The sequence below is a fragment of the Clytia hemisphaerica genome, unplaced genomic scaffold, assembly GCF_902728285.1.
Source record: "Clytia hemisphaerica strain Z4C2 unplaced genomic scaffold, Clytia hemisphaerica genome assembly, whole genome shotgun sequence".
Taxonomy (NCBI): domain Eukaryota; kingdom Metazoa; phylum Cnidaria; class Hydrozoa; order Leptothecata; family Clytiidae; genus Clytia; species Clytia hemisphaerica.
This window is the reverse complement of record NW_027103834.1, coordinates 764,516-788,408: the sequence shown is the minus strand read 5'-3', so window position 1 is coordinate 788,408 and position 23,893 is coordinate 764,516. Positions and strand designations below refer to the sequence as shown.

The following is a 23,893-nucleotide window of genomic DNA, read 5'->3' as shown; positions in this document are numbered from 1 at the left end:
AGTTTTCATCTTTTCTGAGGACCCTTTTTTCTTTTACTTTTCAGAGACGCTATTTCCAAGTTACCTATCATGTCTACCAATCAAGCCAATTTTTTAAACGTTCGATGTTAAAGCGATTCAATAAAGTTGATGAACAATTTTATTGTTGCAGAAAATCTTCAAGTAAACTCAAAACTATGCCATTCTTTCGACAGCTAACTTTTACTGTTATTCTAGGGAGCCAATTAATTGTTTACAAAATTTAATTAAAAAGGAGCCTGATTCAACATTACTTGAATAAATAACTCATGGCATGGGTCCCACGGCAAAATTACTTTAACGAAATGAACGTTATCCATCATTTTTACCTAGCTTTTTTCAGAAAATCAAAAATGCTCAGAGTCATACAAAAAATCTTGTTGATAGTGAATGCATCTTTGTCATTGGTCGAGGGGAGAATTGTGTCACCATGTACATGTCCATGCCCTTATGGTTTGACAAGTGGAATGAAACATTGTCCAAACAGTTATTGTAAAAATATTTTTCAGTGCAAAGATAATGGCTGTTTAGTATATAAGCTTGACACGGATGAGAAATACGCCTCGAAATGTATTTGTTTGCGTGGATCCATCGGAAAACAATGTGGTGCTTATAAACCAATGGACAAATTTTCATCATTTTTTCAACAATTCACAACCAGCTCTAACTTATTATCTCCAAAACTAGCAACAACGTCTGCATCATTTACTCCACAACTCGCAACCACCTCTACGTTGTTATCTCCACAACTCGCAGCCACCTTTACGTTGTTATCTCCACAACTCGCAACCACCTCTGCATCATTTACTCCCCAACTCGCAGCCACCTCTGCGTTGTTATCTCCACAACTCGCAGCCACCTTTACGTTGTTATCTCCAAAACTCGCAACCACCTATGCATCATTTACTCCCCAACTCGCAGACACCTTTACGTTGTTATCTCCACAACTCGCAACCACCTCTAGAGTTCGATCATCTCCAAAGCCAACCTCAACACGTGTTGCAATACAAACTATCTCTGAATCATATTCAAATCATCCTCTATCTGCTCCACAAAGTACAATATCAGGTAAAAAGAATATAATCTGCTTAACATAAATTTTTCTTGTTTAAGTAGTGACGCTGGGAAATTTACTGTGGAGTACGGGAAACATGACCAACTCCAATTTTCAGTGCCCCGGTAAAGAGTATAAATTAATATAATTATTACCCGCGGTACTTCTAAAAGCCTATTATTGATCTTTAGCTGACCACAGTGTGCTTTTATAACTTCGAATGTGCAGTAGTATACTCTTTCATAAAAACTTTACCTCGACTTGTTCTTTACTCAAAAATTGCAATCCACCTCAGGTAAGTTATGGCATGTCTCAAAAACTGAAAGTTACCATAATTTTTAGATCGCATTAGTCGACAGAAAATGATTAAACAAATGACTGAACATGAAGGGTACTATGATGTAGTTTCTAGCCTGATGTGTAACCTTATTATTGATTCGCTGATTTTCGCGAAAAACCGCAAAAAACTGATTATTACGTCATAATCAATGACGTCATCAAAACTAAAAATTGAATTTCTCAAGGATCGTATATCCAACTTTCACCAAAGATGTATCTTACTAAAGTCGATCATTTGAAAGTAAATTTTTTTCGACATTCTGATTACGTAAGCAGAAAATAGGATTTTTCGTATTTTACTAATTTCTGCTGACATCATCAAAGTTTCGGAAAATATTTTTTTTCAAATGATCGACTTTAGTAAGATACATCTTTGGTGAAAGTTTGAAGACAATTAGATAAACCATTCTTGAAAAATTCAATTTTTAGTTTTGATGACGTCATCGATTATGACGTAATAATCAGTTTTTTCGGTTTTTCGCGAAAATCAGCGAAAAAACAATTAGGTTACACATCAGGTTAGAAACTACATCATAGTACCCTTCGTGTTCAGTCATTTGTTTCGTCGTTTTCTGTCCGCTAATGCGATCTAAAAATTATGGTAATTTTAATAGAGATGCCATAACTTACCCGAGACAGCGAAGTTTTTTATAGAACAGAATACTGAACAAAAAATCCATTTTGAAGGTTACAAACTTACAATTACAATTACAATGGTAGGGTGTGATCGCGATATATGACGGTCATATGTTACAGTTTCTCGTTTAAATGGGAGGTGAAGGATATTTTTCATAGCGTACATTTGCAATCCTTAAGAAAATTGAAAACAGACAACAGACTTTTTTTCGTGACCTTAAAAAAACATATTGTCCGTAAGGCGAGACCAATTCGATTAGTTGTTTTACAGGCCCGACCGACCCTAAAGTAAAATTCAAAAAATCGAAATTAAAATAAAATTTGTTTTGGTAGTACATTTTTATTTTCAAAGCTTCACAGACTCCCCAAGTTTGGTTGTTTTCCAAGGTTTTATTCATGAATTCGACCTTTGTGTGTCTTTCTACTTTCTATTTTGCATTTTTGTCAAGATGTAGTAGTTTTTGCTGCCTTTTTAGAAGATTTTATCGGTGAAATTCTTCTTTTATTTTTATTTTTTTCGCCAACCGACTGACCTTCTTTTTTGGGTACCTTGTGGCCCGTAAAACACCAATTAAATTGGCCAGTCGCCTAAATAAATGATTGTAGGTTAAAATTCGAAAACCTCCTGGTCAAGATTTAGGGCTATGGATATTTCGGTTATTTTTCAATCGTGACTGAATTCATCGAGAGAAAGCCGAGGCAAGTGGAGTGCAGAAAAGGGAAATTTGTTAAGTAGTTTTCATACCCGCACAGTATAGCCCGGCGACCCGTACAGAGGAATGAAAAAGATGAGACAAATACTCCTTATACACGATAAGTGTCGAAGCATCGGCAACATTTTAGTCAATTCATTTTTTTTTCAGAATAAAATCAATTCTCAGAATATTCTCATCGAGTACTCTCGGGTGCCTAATAAACGTCCAGACCAAAATAAACGTACAGGGGAGGGAATAAGATTGGAATTAATAAACGTACAGGCTGAAATAAACGTACAGGCGAGAAATCAGAGCTACAATAAATAAACGTACATGCTAAAATAAACGTACATGGAAAAATCTAACAATTTTTAAAAGTAGAACATTCAGGTTGAAACAACTGACTTCAGTATAGGTGTATTTCTTATAGATCAATGACAAGTACTTAAATAAGCAAAACATTCAAATTTACTCGTGTAACACTCAAAATCTCCCACGTTCGAATGTAATTAACGGCCTTTCTACACGTCTTACTAGTACTCGAACAAAAAAAAACAATTTTTTCGGGTGATATTGGGTGAAAATAAATAAACGTACAGGAGGGAATAAACGTACAGGCGGGAAAATTCTTCAAAATAAATAAACGTACAGGTCCTAATAAGGTGCGTACAGGCAGGAAATTTGACACGAAAAAATAAACGTACATGTACGTTTATTAGGCACCCGAGAGTAACGTATGAATGACTAAAATTTTGCATAGATGTTTCAAGTAAACCAAATTAATATTTTTTCATTATAATTTCATTCCTTTATTGATATCACACTTTCTTATATCAAAATATTTAATTTCAAAGAGAGGCTGAAATAACATGCATGAAAAATCCTCGCTTTTTAGAGGGAAAATTTTGTTTGTATTCGAAAAAAGGTTAAATACTTTAGCTTTCTAAAATGTCGGCGAGGAAAATTAAAATTTTGCTGTTGATACTGAATATTATTTGTTCCGTGAGCGCATCGCTGTGCGCATGTCCATGTTCACACGCGGAAATCGCAAAACCAACACCATCAATGCGACAATGTTCATCGAGAAGATGCAGACAGGATAAGTGCAACGGAAATGGCTGCTTGGTTCGCTCTTCAAAGTCAAAATTTGCAAAATTTTTCTGCACGTGTAAAACTGGCTATACTGGCAGATTCTGTGGGACTAAGCTGCACACGAGCAGTGAGTAGTTCAAATCTTTTTTATGCTTGTCTTTGAATATTGTCATTCTATGGTCAACTAATTTTTCTTCGAACAATCAATATTTGAATATTTCTGTAATTCGAGCTAAAACATTCTCACCTCAAGGAGAAAGCTCGAGGGCACTCGGTTAAAAAACGATCATACGTGTGGCCCATAATTAGGCCTTTGAAATCGGACCCTTGCAGTGCAGAGGAAATCTAGCCGAATTTGAAATTTGTAGACCATTTTAAGAGCAAAATATGGTCAGATGTTCCAAATTTTACAACACTAGAGTGCACTTTTTCTCATCATTGCTCATTTGGACCCTTACAGTGCACCTTAGGAAGCAAGGAAAAAGGTAGGAATACAGTAGGTCGTTTACCTCCAGTGTCCCCTCCCCCGGGGGAGAAAGTCCTTTGTAAATTACATCCCGTGATTTGATTCAAAGAATGCTTCCAGCTGTAGTTTAGAGAATACTATCCAATAAAGATTCGAGGATTAATCGAGAGATATATTGAAGTTAACAGAAAAGAACAAAATTAAAAACTTTAAAAAATTTAAAGAATTTTATAAGAGCTGGAGGCTAAAATTTGCCCATAATAGTTAAAAAAGCCAGTCTTCTAATTTCAGAAAATGAGTAGCTCTTAAAGCTTTGAAGTAAGCACTTAGGAAACATCTTAAAAACGGAGATGTTTTAAGAACAAGAAAAGCCGAGGCTTAGGTCACTTGTTCTTATAAAAAGTTGTATTGTAAGAGTATTTGGAAGTGGGCGGAAAGGGACGGGCGCAAACTTCAATTTATCAAAGGTAAAGTGAAAAGATTTTATGCAAATAATCATATCAGTTTCTTAATAAGACGTCCGAGTAAACTAACCCTTCCTAGTTTTATTGCAAAGACCAACCAGCTATTTCAATAAAAAGAAAATTCTGTCAGTATATTTTCAGTCTACGAATACGAAATTTTAAGCTTCGCACGTTTAAAAACTCTGAATAGAAAAAAATCATATAGAAAAATCAAAAAGATGGTAGCATTATATATGTTTGGTCTATTTCTGATTTTGGAATCGATTTTTGCTCAAAGTTTTACAACAAAATGCGTCTGCAACTGTCCGTATACAAACAATACAAAATGGACGTCACTTGAACGTTGTGACGGGAGTTTTGTCGCGTCTGAGTGTCAGCGGCTTGATAACAAGTTTTGCGTGAATGGTTGTGCGACAGTTGAAATGGACTTTACTGAAGATAATCGGATACATATAATGATCAATTGTGAATGTCTTTCATGTTACACTGGAGTTCATTGTGACTCTCCCGTTATCCCCATGAATCCCGGTAATCAAATCTCATAACATTTTGTTGGCAAGTTGTGTGAGACAAGTGAGTGAGTGAGTGAGTGAGTGAGTGAGTGACAAGTTTATACAATGTTTATACTACTTGTTCCTTTTTTATCTATTAAAAACATCATCAAGCTTAAAATAAAAAAGGTTCACTGGAGACCAATTTTGACTTTCTCATTCTCCTTTTACAGATAACATCGCAACCACCGCAACCACCGCAACCACTATTCATCCGTTGGTTCCATCAAAGAAAATGTTCACAGCGGTGGCATCAACAACTCATCATTTGATGGAAAACACCATTGCGGTGGCAACAGTAACGCCCACCAATGTAGACAAAACGCCTATAAGTAAGATCATTCATTTCGTTATCTCTTCAGTTCAGGATCATGTGTAGACTTTGATTACAAGAGAGATATTGAGGGCGTGAAAAGAAAGCGAATGATAGAAATAGAAAGGAAGTACTCTTAGGTTCCAAATAAACGCCCCACCCCCGCTTGTTAATTTTTCGAAAATTTCCCTACCCCCGGACCTTATAAGAACCCCCCCCCCGTTTATTAATTTTTAAGAATTTTTTCAGCTGTCAAAGAGAAGGCCCCTTATTTTGCTCTAAATAGCCTGATTTTAGCCTATATTTACCTATTTTTTGGTTTTCAGAAGTACAATTCAACCCCCACGGCAATTAGGTCCCCTCGTTTATTAAAATCTCGAAAATTTTCCAAACCCCCAGTTTATTTGGAACCTAAGAGTACTTGATATCAAAACATATGTATCAAAATATATCAAAAGGGATGCGTGGAGCCTAGGAAGTACTCGCAAATGTAAGTGGTCAATATCCAATGATTTGTGGAATTAAACTTTGAAAGTTTTTAGAATAGAAAGGTCCCCCAGAAAGGGACTCTTCCCTTATGCGTTGAAATATCGATCAAGCACGTTTGGAAACCATAATAAAGACCTTTGGACCCCATTCATTTATTGATAGCGATTTAGCCATCAGCAAGCGAAACCATGTAGCCTCCAAAAGATGGTTGTCTAATTATAATCAAATCATGGTCTGCAAATTGACACTTAATTTTTATGATGTTATGTAAGCTGTACTCGATTAATATTGAGTTATGGAGCACGTTCTTTAAACGAAAACAAAACGCAATGTAATGACGACAAGTTTTTATTTAAAACTGTTTAGGCCAAATTTTGTTAACCAGCAAATTAACCCTCAGATCCATTTGATTCCACTGCTACTTAAACTTTTAATAATGTTTAATTAAAGTGATACTTTTATGGACCTACCTGGTTATGCATTTAACACATATATAATTGATATCTACGTGAGCTTGACCGTTAAACAATCATTCAGAACACAAATAGTGACGATCTATTAAAATTAGTCGTTTGTTTCTTATAAAAAAAACGTTTAAAAACCAAAATTTCATGCTCTTGAAATACTCTTTCATATTCAAGACTTCGTGAGCATAAAAAGACATCTATCTCATCAAAAAATTGAGTAATTTGGCTAAGAACATTGATGTATGCTTATTAATAGTGATTCTTATATAGATAAAGATGCGTTTTTTTGAGCTGAAAAGTTTTTTTACAAAGATCTGCTTGACCCATCTTTTACCTACTTTCATGCAAAAAATCAGAAAAAAACAACGATCCAATATTTCACAAAGTCCAAAAAACCCTTTTTTTAGCCGTTTTTTGGCCCAAATTTACCCAAAAACATTTTTTTCGAAAATCGGGCTCCGTCACATTCGAGGGTTTATAGTTATGCATCTTTGTGCAAAAAATCATAAAGAATGAAAGAGCCAATCTCGAGAAAAGCTAATACCTTAGTAATTGATAATGTGCTTATAAAAAAATATCAAATTTGGCCAGTTTTTCTATAAAAACACACCAAACAACCAAAATTGCATGTCTAAACACACATATACTTCAAAAGTAAGCCCTCGTGAGCAAAAAAAACATCTATCTCATAAAGAAATTGAGTAATTTGACTAAGAACATTAATGTATGCTTATTAATAGTGATTCTTATAGATAAACATGCGTTTTTTAAGCCAACAAATTTTTTTTGCAAAAATCTCCCTGAGCCATCTTTTACCTATGATGGTACCCTACTTTCATGCAAAAAATCAGAAAAAATTAATGATCCAATTTTTCACAAAGTCCAAAAAAACCCGTTTTTTAGCCGTTTTTTGGCCCAATTTTTTTTTCGAAAATCGGGCTCCGTCACATTTTGGCCACCACCATTTTGCACCTTTGTACCAAAAATCAAATGATTCCTATGATTCAATCTCGAGAAAAGCTGGTAACGAACGGACGGACGGACAGAGGTGAATTTATAGGACCTCCACCACGCCGGGTTAGGTCCAAAAATACAGTGGAACCTCTAATTAGCGGACACCATCGGGGAAAGGGGTTAGTGTCCGCTAATTAGAAGTATCCGCCTTTTAGAAACTTTTGATCTCGGAGCTCCAATTTTGAAATTAGGCCATCCCAGGGTGTCGAAAATACAAAATTGGGGTCTGAAGTACTTATCTGCAGACACTAGACCATAGAAGAGCTCGAGTAACTGGCAAGAGGTTAAATCGAGGTACGGGCTTGAAGTACCAGTGATTTATGATTTCTTTGGCCCACCTAAATTCGTTGAATGGGTCAAGGGAAAACTGGAAATTTGTAGAAATAATTTGAATAATAAGACTAGTAAGTGCTTGAAATAAAAATATCTAAAATTTTTTTTTCAATTTTGGATAATTGAGTGTCCGCCTTTTAGAAATTTTTTTATGAGGATTTGACTAGGAAACGGCCGGGGAAAATGAAATTGTCCGCTAATCAGAGGTGTCCGCCTTTTAGAGTGTCCGTTAATTAGAGGTTTTACTGTAGAAAACATTTTACTGGCAAGGCAAGACTAGAAAACTAGTCTGTTAATTTATCGCGTCAAAGAGCGAGAATTAAAGGGCGGCGGCGGGTGTTTGCTGAGATAGGAGATTAGCCCCTCTTGCTGACAAATTTTCTTCCTACGCTAACCTAACTCCTACGCTCACTTATCCCGCGTGATATCGTTCAAGCCTGACTGGCGTAATAGTCTGAAAATAGGTGTAATATTTTCTTTACATGATGGGTGAAAATTAATAATTGAAATATTGGGACCTTACAAAAAGTTCATCATATAGATTCTTTTCACAAGAGATTGCAAAATGAAATTTGAAATCTAAATATGCCAATGCAAATTCATATATCAATTTAATTATTCAATTTTTTTTCATATCCTTGTATAAATATAACACTTCATAAAATTATTCCATCAAAAATCCAAATTTGGAATTAATTTTCAAAACCACTCAGACGAACCAGGCGAAAAGTGAAGGAGAAAAGTCTGATGGCTTTCAATCAGAAATTCGTTCTCATTATTGGATATCTGTTATTCTTGATTGGAACATTACGTCATGCAGTGGGAGAAGACCCAGAATGCATCTGCTCTAACTGCATCTACATCAAAAACTTCAAAGATGAAACAAATGCAGTTCAAAATTGCACTGGCCCGATGCCAAGCGCCTTTTGCAAATCCTTTCAGCAACAGTACTGTGAAAAGGGGTGTTACATCATCACAACAAAAAGTGCTTTAATTGTTAATTCGCAATTTACCATAAGATGTGATTGTTTGCCGGATTTTACCGGTACGAAATGTAACCAACCCATTTCAAACATCACAACATCTCGGGTTACAGAATACACCGAGATGGACACGAATAGTGGATATACTTTTAATACAGTTCAAAATACAGAAACTTATTTACCTAGCACCCTAGAAGTCCTCAAAACAAGGTATTACTTAAGTAATACGAGCTCAATCGTTATGAACTACATATCAGAAGCAGCTAGTATCGAATCTATCTATCAAACATCTAAAACCACAGCCAGTTTCTTCATCACCCTTACTCCTACTGCATCAGAAAGAATGGATTTCATGAGTGTCGCCGTCCAAAGCATGAGCAGCAATCTTAGCTATGCGGGAAAAACATCGATAAAATTCTCTCATCATCCACAACAATCAAGCACCATGTTTCTACCACAACGAACACAGATGCTAGTGGTCGTTACAAGTAAGTATTGGTCTGTTAATGTTTCATCCTTCGCATCTCTCTGGTAGTTCTCTCCAAGCCATCGCGGTGCTCTGAATTTAAAACACCACGCTTCAAGCATGAATATTGAAAAATATATGGCAACCTTGCATCTTTTTTTGTTTCCTCTATCTCGTTTATGTTATCTTCATCTTCAAGTTTGAATCTAAAACAATGAAATTGGGTCTTCTCTAGAATTTGTACTTAACTTGCGTCTCAAGTTGACTTGAAGTTCTTTATCATTCTGATAATTACACACGAAAATGTCATTGGCTTCCTTGTAGGAAATATATCGTCCCCATATTATACCTGTCTATCTAGACACTTCATTGAAATTTTATTGGCAACAATTAAAACCTTTACCGGAAAGTGAAAGTGGTAGATAATTCGATTCTAGTTCTTATTACTTAATGTGAAGCAATTAAAATGTGGTTTAGCTATTCTACTGCGCTATGCTAATTAAGAAAAAGTCAATTAATCTTTTTTATTTATTTTATCCACAAATGGTTTTGTTTTCGGGTTCAGTTTGTCATACTTTTGTTCTTGAGAAGAATCTCGATACTGCTTGATGTGCAATTTTTTGAGAAGTTACTTTCTACTACTTACTGCTCTGTTTGATATGAATGAAACTGAGAATTTCAAAGCGATTTTATAATTTGTTAGAAGGACGACAAATGATATCAAATAGTAGTTGTAGTATAAGAATTTCAGTATTGCCTAACAGGAAATTATGAAATATTGACGAGAGAGGAGTCAAGATGGTAGCTTTATTGTTGCATTTACAAATTATATTGATGATGTTAATCCAGGCTAGTGCTTCCAGACCTGAATGTCCTTGTTATTGCGATGACAGTGACCGAATGAACTGCGCAAACCAGAATTTGGACACTATACCAACAAACATCCCTGATTTTGTGACTGTTATAAATTTCCAAATCAACAAAGCACGACATATCAAAGAACGTACTTTCGATGGTTTGAATGAAATGGTTCTACTCAGAATGGACAGCAACAAGATACACACCATTGAACCGAAAGCGTTCTTTGGAATGCCGAAGCTTGATGAACTTGTTTTAAACAATAACCAGATAGGTGAATTCGATGAGAGGATGGTCGACCCGAGATCTCCTTTAAAAAGAGGTATCAAACTTGATACGAACCAGTTGACAAAATTTCCTTTGAACCTTTTAAAGAGACACCGAATGTCTATCAGTGTCATTAACAATAAGATACAATGTGATTGTTTTACAGTGATACCATCAGATCTGAAGGAGTTTGTTTACGGTGAATGTCACGCCACCAGTGGTAGAAAAACGATAACTTCAATGACCTACACAAGTGCTAATTGCCAGAAATGCGAGCACCATAAGTGTGTCCATGGTTCGTGCTACCTTGATACGAATGGGAATGCTTTATGTCAATGTTTTGATGGATATTTTGGGGAATCGTGTGAAATCGATGAGCTACCAGAGCTGAGACCTATATCAGCAGATGACGTCATACCTACACCGTCATTAATGGGGTCGTCGATATTACTGACAACCACAGCTATGTCCAATATAAAACCATCGTCGTCTAGTGCAATTGAACAACATTCAACCAAAGCAATTTCTGAGCCAACCATCATAACATCAACAAGAGCTATTAAGCAACTCCAACCCCCTTCAAACAGTTTGAATATAGAAACGAGCAGCTCATCAAAACAAGCACACCTTTTGGATACCAAGGGTAAATATTCTTCTTGCCTTGAATATATTGTTGTCAACTTTACCGTTATATCACAATTTTCACCAACAAAGTAAAGCGTCAACTATTTGGAGAATAAGCATCTAGGAATGGGCTTTATTATACAGCTTACGAGAACAATAAGTTTTTCCAGGTTTGAATCGGTATACAGTTGACTCTTGCTAATTCGAACTCGAACAGATTTGTTCGAATAAAAGAGAGATTCGAATTATAGAGAGTATACTTTAAGAAGGTTTCTCCCTCCTGACGGAAACTGCAAATAAGTTCGAATTATAGAAAGATTCGAATAATAGAAGTTCGAATAAGCGAGAGTCGACAACAATGCTTTCCTGGATCAGTTTAGTAGGATCGAAAATGGGAAATGTTTCCTTCTCTATTCACTTTGAATTCCTCTTCAATCAGCAGATTTTTGAACAACATTACGATTAAGGCAGCCCACTCACAAAAATTAAATTTCCACTTCTCAATGACTTTCTGTCGAACATGTGGTCAATGTCGTCCGCCTAGTAACAAAATTATTTTCGTTTTATGACGAATATTCTGATTTCTAGACAAAGTGCAGCAAAACGAATAAAATGCAAGCATAATATTTGTAAGACTGAATCTGCGACGAGTGAAACTTTGCACGTAGAATGTTTCGGATATTTTCTTTTGGTTGAATAGATAATGGTGAGTTGAATATTTCAAATGAAAAAACGAAAAAGATTGTAATGAAAAAAAGGGTTTTCACTAGCGATTTTCATCTCACAGTTATACTTCCTTCTTTTCAAAATGACTAAAAAAAATAAAATGACTATGCAAAAGAGGATTTTCGTTTCTCTCTCAAAACAAGAAAGTTTTAAAATTATCAAAATTTTGATCGTTAATTTGAAGACAAAGGCAAAAATGATACATCTTCCGGTCGTAAATTTCCTCGTAAGCAAGAAATGTCGAAAGAAACATTATTTATACTTTATGTAACAAAATCATCAAATATCAAGTTTCCATTGCTGCTTCTCACGATTGCTTTACGTTGAGAAAAATAATAACAAAAATAATAATTTGGTTAAGAACATTGATCTATGCTTATAAATTAGTGATTCTAATAGATAAAGATTTTTCTTCAGCCAAAAATTTTTTTTAATGAAAATCTGCTTGATCCAACTATTACCTTTCATGCAAAAAGAGTCCAAAAAACCCAATTTTTAGCCATTTTTTGACAGAAACTTACTAGAAACTTTCTTTCCGAAAATCGGGCTCCGTCACATTTTGGTAATCGCCATTTTGCACCTTTGTACCAAAAATCAAAAGATTCCTATGATTCAATCCCGAGAAAAGTTGGCAACAGACGAACGGGCGAACAAGCACAGGCTAATTCATAGGATCTCCAGTTGTCACTCAGTTTATTTAATGCAAAAGATGCTGAAAAATGGCCTTGTTTTTCCGACCGCATTCCAAGGACGCTCTCGGATTCGCACGACTTTTACTACCATAAACCTTCAAATCAACTCAATACAGATGAGTCCTGAAAATGCTTTTGATGAATTGCCAGAGGTGGCTTTGATCCGTTTGGGTCAAAAGAGTATTACAGAAATTCAACCAAAAGCTTTTTATGGTTTGCCGAAGCTAAACGAGTTAGTTTTGACCAATAACAACATCAAGAAGTTAGACGAATCTATAATGGATCCTCAATCACCTTTGAAGAGAGGAATCAAACTGGAGAAAAATCATCTGACGACATTTCCTTTGAACTTGTTAAAAAGACAGCAAATCCCTATCAATGTTATGAACAACTAAATTTTATGTCCAGCCCTCTTAAACATCTTGTGCGTGGTGGATGTCTATATCGGGGTCCTAATGGAAGCACAAACACCAGAGACATTTGATTATTGTCAAGCATGTGCACATAAGAACTGTGGAAATGGCTCATGTGTCTTTACAAATCAAAGTCGACCCATTTGTAAATGTTTTACGATGGCTTCCCTGGCGATGGATGTGAATTTAAAAATGCAGTTTTTTTAGTTCAACCACAAATGGTTGAACCAGCAATAATACCAACTGTATCAATACAAAGTTCTTCACCAATAGCGGTGATGCCTATATTATCAACAAGCTAGATGCTGGAATGGACCTACCTGATGATGAATGTTAGATAAAGATAAAAATTCGAGAAAATGTAAATGGTTTTTCCGGCATATTTCCGGCATTTTCAGCCGGAAAAAAAGTTTTTCGAAAATCGGGCTTTTTAGGTATTGTCATTTTACATCAGTGTGTAAAATTTCATAAAAAAATATGAAGTACAGCTCGAGAAATTCAAGAAATACCGTTTTTCCGGCGAAAATCGGCTGTTCCGGCGATTTTTAGAAAGTTCCGGCTACAAAAATCAATTATATTGACAATTGAACCATGCTTGATGGTGTGCATTGTTATTAATAATGTTTTTGTGTGGAAAACAACAAAATATAAGGAAAAGTCTGATGAAAATCTTCAAAAACGGCGATTTCCGGCATTTTCGGCCGGAAAATTTTTTTTCTCAATAATCGGACTTAGACTTAGTCATGCTTTGAGCATTCCTAATACGCGTCTTTGTGTAAAAAATCAGCAAAAACTAATGATGAAATCTCGAGAAAATGGCAAAAAACCGGGTTTTCCGGCATATTTCCGGCATTTTCGGCCAGAAAGTTTTTTTTCCGAAAATCGGACTCCGTCACATTTTGGGCATTGCCATTTTGCATCTTTGTGCCAAACATCAGCAAAAAGTAATGAGCCAATCCTGAGAAAAGCTGGTAACAGACGAACGGACGGACGGACGGACAGACAACGGTTAATTTATAGCAAAGAGAATATAGTCTAACAAGCTCACAGACTGAAGCAATTTTTCACTTCATCTGACCATCTCGACTCTGATAGCAGCTCCAGTAACAAATGGTAAACAGTTTCACAGATTTCTCCCTATTATTGTAATGAGCTTTTCCCGAGAAAACTCGTTCACTACTAAAGGAGGTGTTTTGCTTTTCCAAGGATTAAAATGCAGTATAATTTTTAGAATATAGTTTTAGTTTTGACCTCGTCAACAGGGGGTGAACAATTTTTTCCAAAATTCTCCAAGCTTCGACATCCTAATAACATACAGGACAAAAAAGGAAAAGCTTAAAAAAATTCAGGATTGGGTATCAAATGGTTAAAATAAATGTTCAAACAGAAACCTTTTGGATAAAACATTTGCTTTGCCAGTAGAATATTAAAAATTCATTTTCTGCGTTTTGTTAGAGCAAAGTAAAACAAAATTGCAATAGAGATAAAACCTAAAAGTGTTTTCCAAGATAGATAAGATCTGTCGTAAAAACGCAAGCAGCCTGTTGAGGTCAATAGCGAACGTGACTTAAATCTAAAGAAAGAAAAATTAAAAATAAGTAAAAGCTAATAGCCACTTTAATTGCCACTTTAAAATTAAAAACTGTCCAATTTTTAATCCTCATTACATTCGAGGAAAAAACTGTTTTGAATAAAAAATGATGACGAAATTACAGACGATTTTAACTTTTCAAGAGGTCATATCCTTCCGTGTAATGATCTTAAATCAGAAGGTTTAATTAAATCCAATATGTCTTCCTTGTTCCTAGGAGTGGTATTGGGTGAACATTAATTTGAAGAAGAGAGCATGCTTATTATATGATGTATGAAGAATCGTGTTGTTGTTTTTTGTTGTTGTTGTGAACGATTAGTGGTTGCTTCCTCAAATATTCCTCTATATGTGGCGTTCATTGGTGTTTAACAATCAACAATTTATGTCATAATTAACTTCTTTCTCATTAAAATAATCGTCTTCTCAATTAACCCGAAACTTTTGTGAATGTGTGGTGTTGTACTTTTGTTACAATTATATCGAGACAGATCTCATGAGATTGATATCTTTCTCAGAAATTTTTCGTTGAAGTGCTTTCTTTGATTACAAAACATGCAGTTTTTCAAATTACTTGTAGTTGTTTTGAATTTTCACTGGGCATGCGCACAAGAGAAATGTCCCTGTTTTTGTGACAGTAGCAATCGAATGAACTGCGCAAATCAGCGATGGAAAGATATACCGAAAAATATTCCAAGTTTTGTCACCGTGATCAATATGCAAATCAACCGTGTAGTGAACATTAAAAGTGACGCTTTTCAAAACTTGAGCAACGTTACCGTGTTGCGATTGGACAGTAACCGTGTCACTAATATCAGGACAAATGCATTCAGAGGGATGAAGAAACTAAACCAATTAGAGCTCACAAGCAACAGAGTCAATAAATTTGACTTATCTATGCTGGATCCTCAGTCTCCATTGAAAGACGGTATTATCCTGAGGAATAACAGATTAAAGACGTTCCCTATGGACGTCTTAATGCATTATAAAGTGCCCATTGATGTAAGTGGAAATCGCATCAGATGTGATTGTTTGTCAGTTATACCACAAGAACTGAAACATTTGGTGACTGGGTCATGCGATAAACCAAAATGGGTTCAAGGAATCAAACTAAGAGATCTGGAATACAAGGATGTTGCATGCGATGCTTGCGAAAGTTTGGGATGTGTCAATGGTTTTTGTGAAGCCACAGGAAATAGAGCTTTTTGTACATGTTCAGAAGGTTATATGGGCCGCCTTTGCGATGAGGGTGGTCCTATCGTAGCAACGACAGCGTCCCTGACAACTAGAGTAACACCTGGTGTAATCAAAGTTACAAGATCACCAAACACATCACTTATAAAAGTAACGAAATCAACAAAAACAACCATTTCTGGGAACTTAACCGTATCAAGGGGTCCTCCTGTAACACCAAGAACAGGAACACCACGTAAAAGGGGAGACAAACGTAAGATCTTTTTTTCATCGAGATAACGTGGTTATGACGGGATGTCATTTTCTCCACTTCAGTGGTATAGAGTGTTGTTTGACGTATTTTTCTATCCTTCCTCATTTTCTCTATCCTCTAACAATCATTCCGCAACAAATTTAGAATGAAACTCGCTTTTTTGTCCATATTTGAATTGGAACTAGCAAATTTGAAGAAGTGTCAACATCCTGAAGTGATTCACAAGAATAATTTTGCAGTTTGGCACGTTCATTTGTGGTCAAAATTCATCAGGGTTCCTCAGTTCTCAAAGTCAAACAGACCAATTCTTTAAGCGGTCAAAAGTTATATAAAAAAAAGGTCACACAAATTGAATTCATATTCTATTGGAAAATTTTTGAACCCGAATAAAAAACTTTTAGTCAACCAAAAGATATCTGATGTAATATTTGGGGAAAAGGTTTCTTATCTAGAATCATAAATCTCCTGTTGTGATCTCTCGTAGAAAGTCTTTGTGATTGAAAAATAGAAAAAACAAATTTATAATTACGTTCATTTGATGACCATTAATTAATTACAAATAAATTAATTGGTTTGTTACATCTTTTTCATCATGATACAGCAAAAGGCTAAACTAAAATTATATCAGTCATTAACTCAAGGACACCATTCACCAATTAACCAAGTCCATCTCAATCTGTCTCAATCGAAATATCTGACTAATTCTATTTCACCATACCCATTATAATAACCGTTATACTGAACTTGCATTCTTTGACCCTGGTATCACATCGGTGAAAAAGACAATGACTTGCAAATTTGTTTTTTCGAGCTTCAAGGTTTTTGTTTTCCTCGCTTCAAGACAGTTTGCTTATGACCAGAGATAGTTCTGTAAGAAAATCAAGCATCGTAATATCACATTTGATGAAGGAGGTTGCTATTCGTTTGTATCATATTTTAAGTTTTTTTCTCTCGACAGATCCTTATGTCTTGGTGAACCATATTCAACTCCAAACACCCAACATCAAAACAGGTGAACGCCTCGTTATCAATGGCTGTCGGTTCCGTAAAGATGGACCACCGATAACACGTGGCAATTACGAGCCTGTCTACATCCAAGATGGTTGGAACATTATAGGAACAACAATGACAATGATGGATGCGTCAAACCTGTACCAGATGACGTCATTGGAGTTCGCAAAATCTGCTCCAGAACATGTTGGCTGGTACAGATGCGGCATCAGACACAAAAACGGTTCCATGATCAATATTGATAGCCGACCGGTTTATGTTTCACTTCAAGGTACGTTTGATGGAGAGCTGGATCGATTTTCATAAAGAAGAGTTTAAAACCTAGTTTCGAAGTTAAATCCATGTTTACTCCGTTGCTTTTATCAAAATCAAACCAAACTCTCAGCAGCCAATCAGACGATTGGTAATACTAAACTTGATATTATAATCTTCATTTTCTTTTATCATAGATGTATCTGTAAGCAGATTCAGAGTGAAAGCAAGTGAAAAAGCCGAGCAAGCTGAAGCTGACCAGATCAAATTGAGGGTAAGTATTTTGGTTATCTTTCTTTACTGGTGTTTCTTTTATGACGACTCTTCTGCTCAGTAAACCTGGAACTGGATGGTATGACGTCATAACTCCACCATTTTTCTTTTTATCTAGTTTGAAGGGTTGATCCAAGATTTAGAGTTGGGATATCCAGTGACAGTACAAAATGCCAAGTAAGTTAATTCATTCATTCCTTGTTAATGCCTCAATAATTATATCTTTAACCTTTCCTTTTAATAATATCTAGCGAAAAACTATATTCCAGGGATTGAATATAATAATTACAGCAAATCCAATAGAACTTGACTCCATACCTAACCTATTATCATTTCCAGAATCATGACACATGTCAACGGCCAAACATTTTGGCGATCCAAAATCCTGGTCAGTGATGTGTTTTCACCTGAGGAGAAACGAAAGGTTTGTGGCGCCATGCATACCCTTTCGGAAACAGGAGAATTGAAAGCAGGAGTAGAGATCTTGACACCAATGGGTAAGTCTGCCAGGAACAAAATAGGCCACCTTTTCAGTAGAATTTGCATACTCAGTATTTGACTTAACTGTTATTGCAGTGACTTATATCGCTAAATCCGATCATGTATTGGCTTGATTCGATATTCAGTAGATAAATAGATTACAACGTACATAAATTTGACACCATTTCTACGACCGAATCCCAGTCATCAAAGAGTGTTTCTTTTCTACGTAGATTGTTGTGTTGACAAGGAAGATAATACACCAGTTGCAATTGATGACACAATCAAACGACAATGCAGAGCAGGTTCCAGGAGAACGAGTGAAAAGAAATGTCGTTTACATCCAGGAGAGGGCCCATCGTGGTTGTATTTATCAAGATGTCCACCTAATCCGACCAAAGATGCACTCAAAGGACTGAAAAGGGTAAGTGTTAAGTCTATCCAAATAATATACATGTCTAACTAAGCCTTTACAAGGATTGATCGAAGTCTGAGGCTGAGCATTCTTTGATTGAAAAACATATGATGATTGTGTTTGATGATCACTCAACACTAACCTTTTGTTCTGAAACTCTATAGGCTCCAACATGCGAAAAGGGCGAAGAACGAAAAGAAAATCGTTGTATTGCTGTTGAAGAGAAAGCCAGCAAACTGAAGGATTTGGTGTCGAAAGGACATGCCATTAAAGACGAAGAAGACGTGACGTTGACTGCAGATATCGTGGAAGAGATCGCCAAAAATGTCGCCTTCAAAGGGAAAGGTGGACAGAAGAGAGAAGTCACCGTCAAAGAAAAGGTATACAATTCTTTTTACAATCGACAGTAATCATATTTTTCACTAAATTTAAGTCTTCAAAAGGTACAAAAACTAATCTAAGTACTAATCAATATCAAATTCTGCAGAATTGCTTTCTTTGTCAAAAAGAACTTGACAAAAATAGGATTAGATATCAAGGATTTAAATCGAGTGTGAATTGTTTCCCAAAGGTCAGGTTTATTACGTATCAAATAATACGCAATGTTGACCGTTTCAGGTTGCATCAGATACTCTGTTCGCAGTTAACGACATCATGAAAGCCAACGAGAAAATCTTGGCTAAAGCTCAACTCTCAATGAACACTTCAACCAAGATTGTCAAATCGTTGGAGAAAATCTCAATTTCAATCGCCAAAAGCTTGAACAAATCACATCCTTCGTTTACCTTTACTGATAGCAATCTGGCCATGACTATATCCTTGGTCAGCCACAACCATTCTAGCACATCAGTGGTCACTTATAAAGAACCCATTCAACGTGAGACCACTCTAGGTATTTATGGCCAGGAAATTGATTTTGTAACTGATAAATCAATGAACGGAATGGTGGTCTTACCAGAAACTGCTGTCACCAGTAACAAATCCATTGCTCTTCGCAGCGTAACGTATCGAAAAGGTGTCTTTTTCCTGAACCAACATCAGCTTGATAACATCACATCGGGCGGACAAGTGATCGAACACGCGGTCGGAAGCAATGTGTTATCAGTATCTATAGGAGAGGAAGAGAGGAGGACAGAATTAGAAGAACCAGTCACTATCTCCTTTCGAAATGATTCTCAAAGTCTTGGTACTGGTGTCATCATGTTTTGGGATTTCGAGAAAGGTGAATGTCATCATTTTTTGCTAGGGAAGTGGTCTTGTAACCCCTTTTACAATAGTCTCAATTACGCACGAAACATTACCCAGCTTTTCAGAACTATTCGTCCATACCATTGATTTCAAAGCCATGAAGGGGCTAGATCCGAAACTCTTTGATAGGAAATTGAGCCTCTTATTTCCCATCCTAAACGAGTGTCCCATGTGGTTTTCATACAAACGCCAGGTTGAAAGTAAAGTCCATCTTAAGGTTTCCCTTTTTTGCTTGAGAAAGGTTCAAGATACCTCTCTCTATCCCCTTCCTCAATGGTCCATACTTAAAAGCTCACGCTATTCCTAATGAATCTAATTAAACAAGATTAAGAATATTCTATTTTTTATTTAAAGGCGATTGGTCTGGCGAAGGCTGTTGGCCGATCAACGAAACCAAGCCAGACATCATTTCATGGAATTGTTCTCATTTAACCAACTTTGCCTTACTTATCAACGTCAATCAAGATTTCAACAATCCATTCGCATTACAATTATTGACATACATTGGAGGAGGGATTTCGATCGGTGCTTTGTTGATCACCTTGTTCATCTACCTCTCCATCAGGTAAGAACATGAGAAGTTCGTTGAGTGCATGTACAAATTATTCGTAAACCTGCTAGAATTAGATAAAAAGGCCCTTACCTTAGACCCACAAGGAGTGTCCAGACAAATTTCAGCATTATACATGTTTTTTCTTTTAAAAGCATAACGTTTCTGAGCATATGCAGGCTCAGTTTTGAGTACCTAAACAATGGCTCTATTGTTTGAGAACAATAGAATGCTAAGCATAATGCGAGCCTGATATAGAGACAAACACTTGCTTATAAAAAAACATGTAATATAAATCTAATAATATGAACCTAATTCTACCGGACTAGTATAGCACCCACTAGTGTAGGTTTGATAATCCATGTATGATTTTGAAAACCATTCTAGCGATCATAGCCTTGCAGTTAAGCTCGACGTTTGTTCCTTTATCCATATTATGTTTTTTTGGGATGAAGAACAAAACATTATTTGTAGTAGCGTCGAGCTTGCTTGGAAAAAGAGATACATTTAGGACATAAAAATAATTTTGCCAAGAATTCAACCCACCAAGAAATACACCTAAATTCAGACCCGCTAATACAACAAAACAGAAAATTACCAAGTAACCCACAACTATTGTTCCTTTTTCTTTTTCAGAAAATTACGTCGTCGTTTGGCACCTAGACTATTGATTTGTCTTTCTTTATCTCTCCTCCTTCTACTGGCCGCTTTCATCGGTCTTGTGGATAAAACTCAATGGAAGCTTGGATGTAAAATCATCGCTGGAGCCATTCAATATTTGACGTTGGCTACCTTTTTCTGGATGTTTTGTGAAGGGATTAATTTGTATCGAAATTTCGTCATCCTGTTCAAGAAATCACCTCACGAAAATATCGTTTTCGTCAAAATGTCATTCTTCGCGTGGGGTAAGATTCACTAAAAATAATGAATTTTATCCGCATTAATGCAAACATTTTGGAACCACGAAATTAATTAAAGATCTCTAGACTATAAGGGCAAACGGTGTATCTTGATTTACGAGTATTTAACAGAAATACTCAATAAAGATCTAAACCCCTCTCAACTACAGAAAAAATAATGAAGGTATTTTTATTTTTGTACAGGAACACCAGCGGTTTTTGTATTTTTGACTGTCTTCCTGCGATTGGAGGAAGTTGGTTCGAAAGAAATGTAAGTTCTCTTCATGTTTAATTTTCTCGCCTTGTAAGATTCAAGCATTTTCGGAACGCAATATACTAGAGAAATTAAATACAAGTCGGTATTGAAAAATATAAAATATACTATATACCGGAGCCTGTCCCGGCATGGATCTTTTGGATTTAAATAAAATTCTACTAGAATTATGGATTATGTATAAGAAAGGAAAAAAAAAAAATTAAACTTCATCTTGAGGGAGTCGTACTCTACCTCTCGATCCACGGATGCATCTCACTGTAGATCTAACGAGCGAGAATCATATGATAGTTCTAATGCTGTTAGTAACTTTTGAGAAAGTTTCATGTCTTTTGTCTGCTATCATTTCAGCTAGACGCCTTGTAAGATTGCGTTCAGTTCCTCAAATTATTCTTTATAATGACGTTTTTTTATTCCAACATCACGAATCGAAAGCGATGATATTTTTACTTGATTGTTTTTCCCTTAGATGCTTGGTCCATGGAAGTGCATTCTATTTCGGAACCTTACTCCCTGTTGGGCTCATACTGATTTTCAATTGGATCGTACTTGTGTTAGCCATTCGTGGAATGAAAACAGACAAAATTCTCCATAACAACAAACGACAAACACCAACATGGCTTGAAATATGGCGCGCTTTCATTTGCTCCATCATCTTGGGTTTAGCCTGGACATTTGGTATTTTTGCAATTGGAGATTTGAGAGATATATTTCAATGGTTGTTTTGTGTGTTCAATGCTTTTCAAGGACTTTTTATTTTCCTACTCTTCGTGGTAAAGAACCAGGAGGTTCAGAAATACATTTTGAAAGTTTTCAACCATAGCACGGTAAGCTCAACAGGGAATTCTTTGGATAACGCAACGATTAAAAATGGCTGTTGTCCAGCAAGCCCTGATTGCAAAACCAACACAACCCAATATAAACATTTATCTTCATGTAGCTTTGGAAATACAAATGTTTAAAAGAGACTATGATGTTGAAAGGCACGAATACGGACAAAAATTGATCCGGGATGAATCACATTGCCTGAGGAGATCAATATTTTCCTTTTTGGTATTCATGACGGTTACGATTGGAACAGTATGGTGGTTCCTGAGACAACTAAGAATATTCATGTAAATAGTTTGAAAATGTACTTATAGCAATATTGTAGAATATTATAAAAAACGAAAAATCAAATGATCTTAAATTTTATATCACAATTACAGATTACAGATTGAATCTCTCAAATTGGATACCTCCAACCGATACCTATATCATACTGTAGACTTGCTCACAAATTATTTCGCGCAATTTTAAGTCCTAAATTACAGAATCGCAAAATTATGTTGACCCATGTTTTTTGTTGATGTTAAAAGCTTGATGTCGAATTCCTTCCTGTTTCTCTACTGGTTGTTCAGAGAGTAAAAGCTTTAGGTAAAATACTGACCGATTGCAAAATAATTACACACTATCTCAGTAAAGCTATTGGAAAATTTAAGCTATAATTTCTAGAAGTGTCTGAGTTCCGGAGGATGCGGAAATAGCCCGGGGGGGGGGCAGCCAAGCAAAATGACTGAAGGGTATGTGTGGGCACTAAGGGTGTGTTTTTCAAGGCATCCGAAATGCACTGTAAGGGTGGGTTTTTTGCCACCTGCACTGTAAGGGTACAAATTTCTAAATTCTAACAAAAATGAAATTGTCCAGTCAAAGTTTTTTAAGGGATTCAATCCCCTTTACCTAATTCTTTTCAAATATTGGATCAAGTACGTATTGGATCCTTTTTAGATGCAAAATTACATAAATAAATAATGTATAGAAGAATCACACCCAGCTAGACTGCACTGTAAGGGTATTCAACTTGGCGAAAAATGCACTGTAAGGGTGTATTTTTCGGGAAAAACCACTGCACTGTAAGGGTGCGATTTTGAACGCCAATTTTTAGCCCGCGCATACCGTCAGTCCGCCAAAATCCGACTGCCCCTCCCCCCCGGGGAAATAGTCTGCAAATTTCCAAAAAAACGATAATATCAAATTCAATTTTGAGATTTTAGTGAGTAGAGATCAAGAAAGGGGTGCATAAAAATAAGAAATAGAAAATCTGATGAGCTGTTTTCTTTTTATTTTATTTTCTTATTTTTTTCAAGACGTTGCAGAATTACATTTTTGATAAAATCATAAATATTCAGGCAAGCTATTTACAAAAAACATACAGTGACAAAATTCAAAAAATATAAAGATTTTATTTAAAATTCTCAAAATAAATATTTCAAAATGTCTGAGCAAATATTATATGGCTGCTCAAATATTTTATCGTCGTACTTTTACAAGTCCAGACAATACTAATTAATCAAGCACTGATTGACATGCCAAGAAATATACGCAATTTCGAATTTTTGATTACATAAAGCCTAATTATCATAACCACATGACAACTGTAACGAAAGTGCCTGGATCGTAAATGACCAAAAGCAATTAGGACAGTATCAAATTAATTAGGCAACAAATTTTGAATAG

General features: G+C 35.8%; 1 protein-coding gene across 1 annotated transcript; it reads left to right on the top strand.

The window, feature by feature from the left end:
- The first annotated feature begins 371 nt into the window (after positions 1–371).
- LOC136806957 (uncharacterized) lies at positions 372–22,593 on the top strand. The gene is made up of 13 exons (XM_067063535.1): positions 372–1,086; positions 5,489–5,647; positions 16,954–17,277; positions 17,456–17,532; positions 17,650–17,708; positions 17,871–18,028; positions 18,245–18,435; positions 18,591–18,806; positions 19,045–19,648; positions 20,029–20,239; positions 20,861–21,129; positions 21,328–21,394; positions 21,867–22,593. The coding sequence occupies exons 1-13, from the start codon at positions 372–374 to the stop codon at positions 22,357–22,359; spliced, it is 3,543 nt and encodes a 1,180-aa protein (XP_066919636.1). The 3' UTR covers positions 22,360–22,593.
- The last annotated feature ends 1,300 nt before the right edge of the window (positions 22,594–23,893 follow it).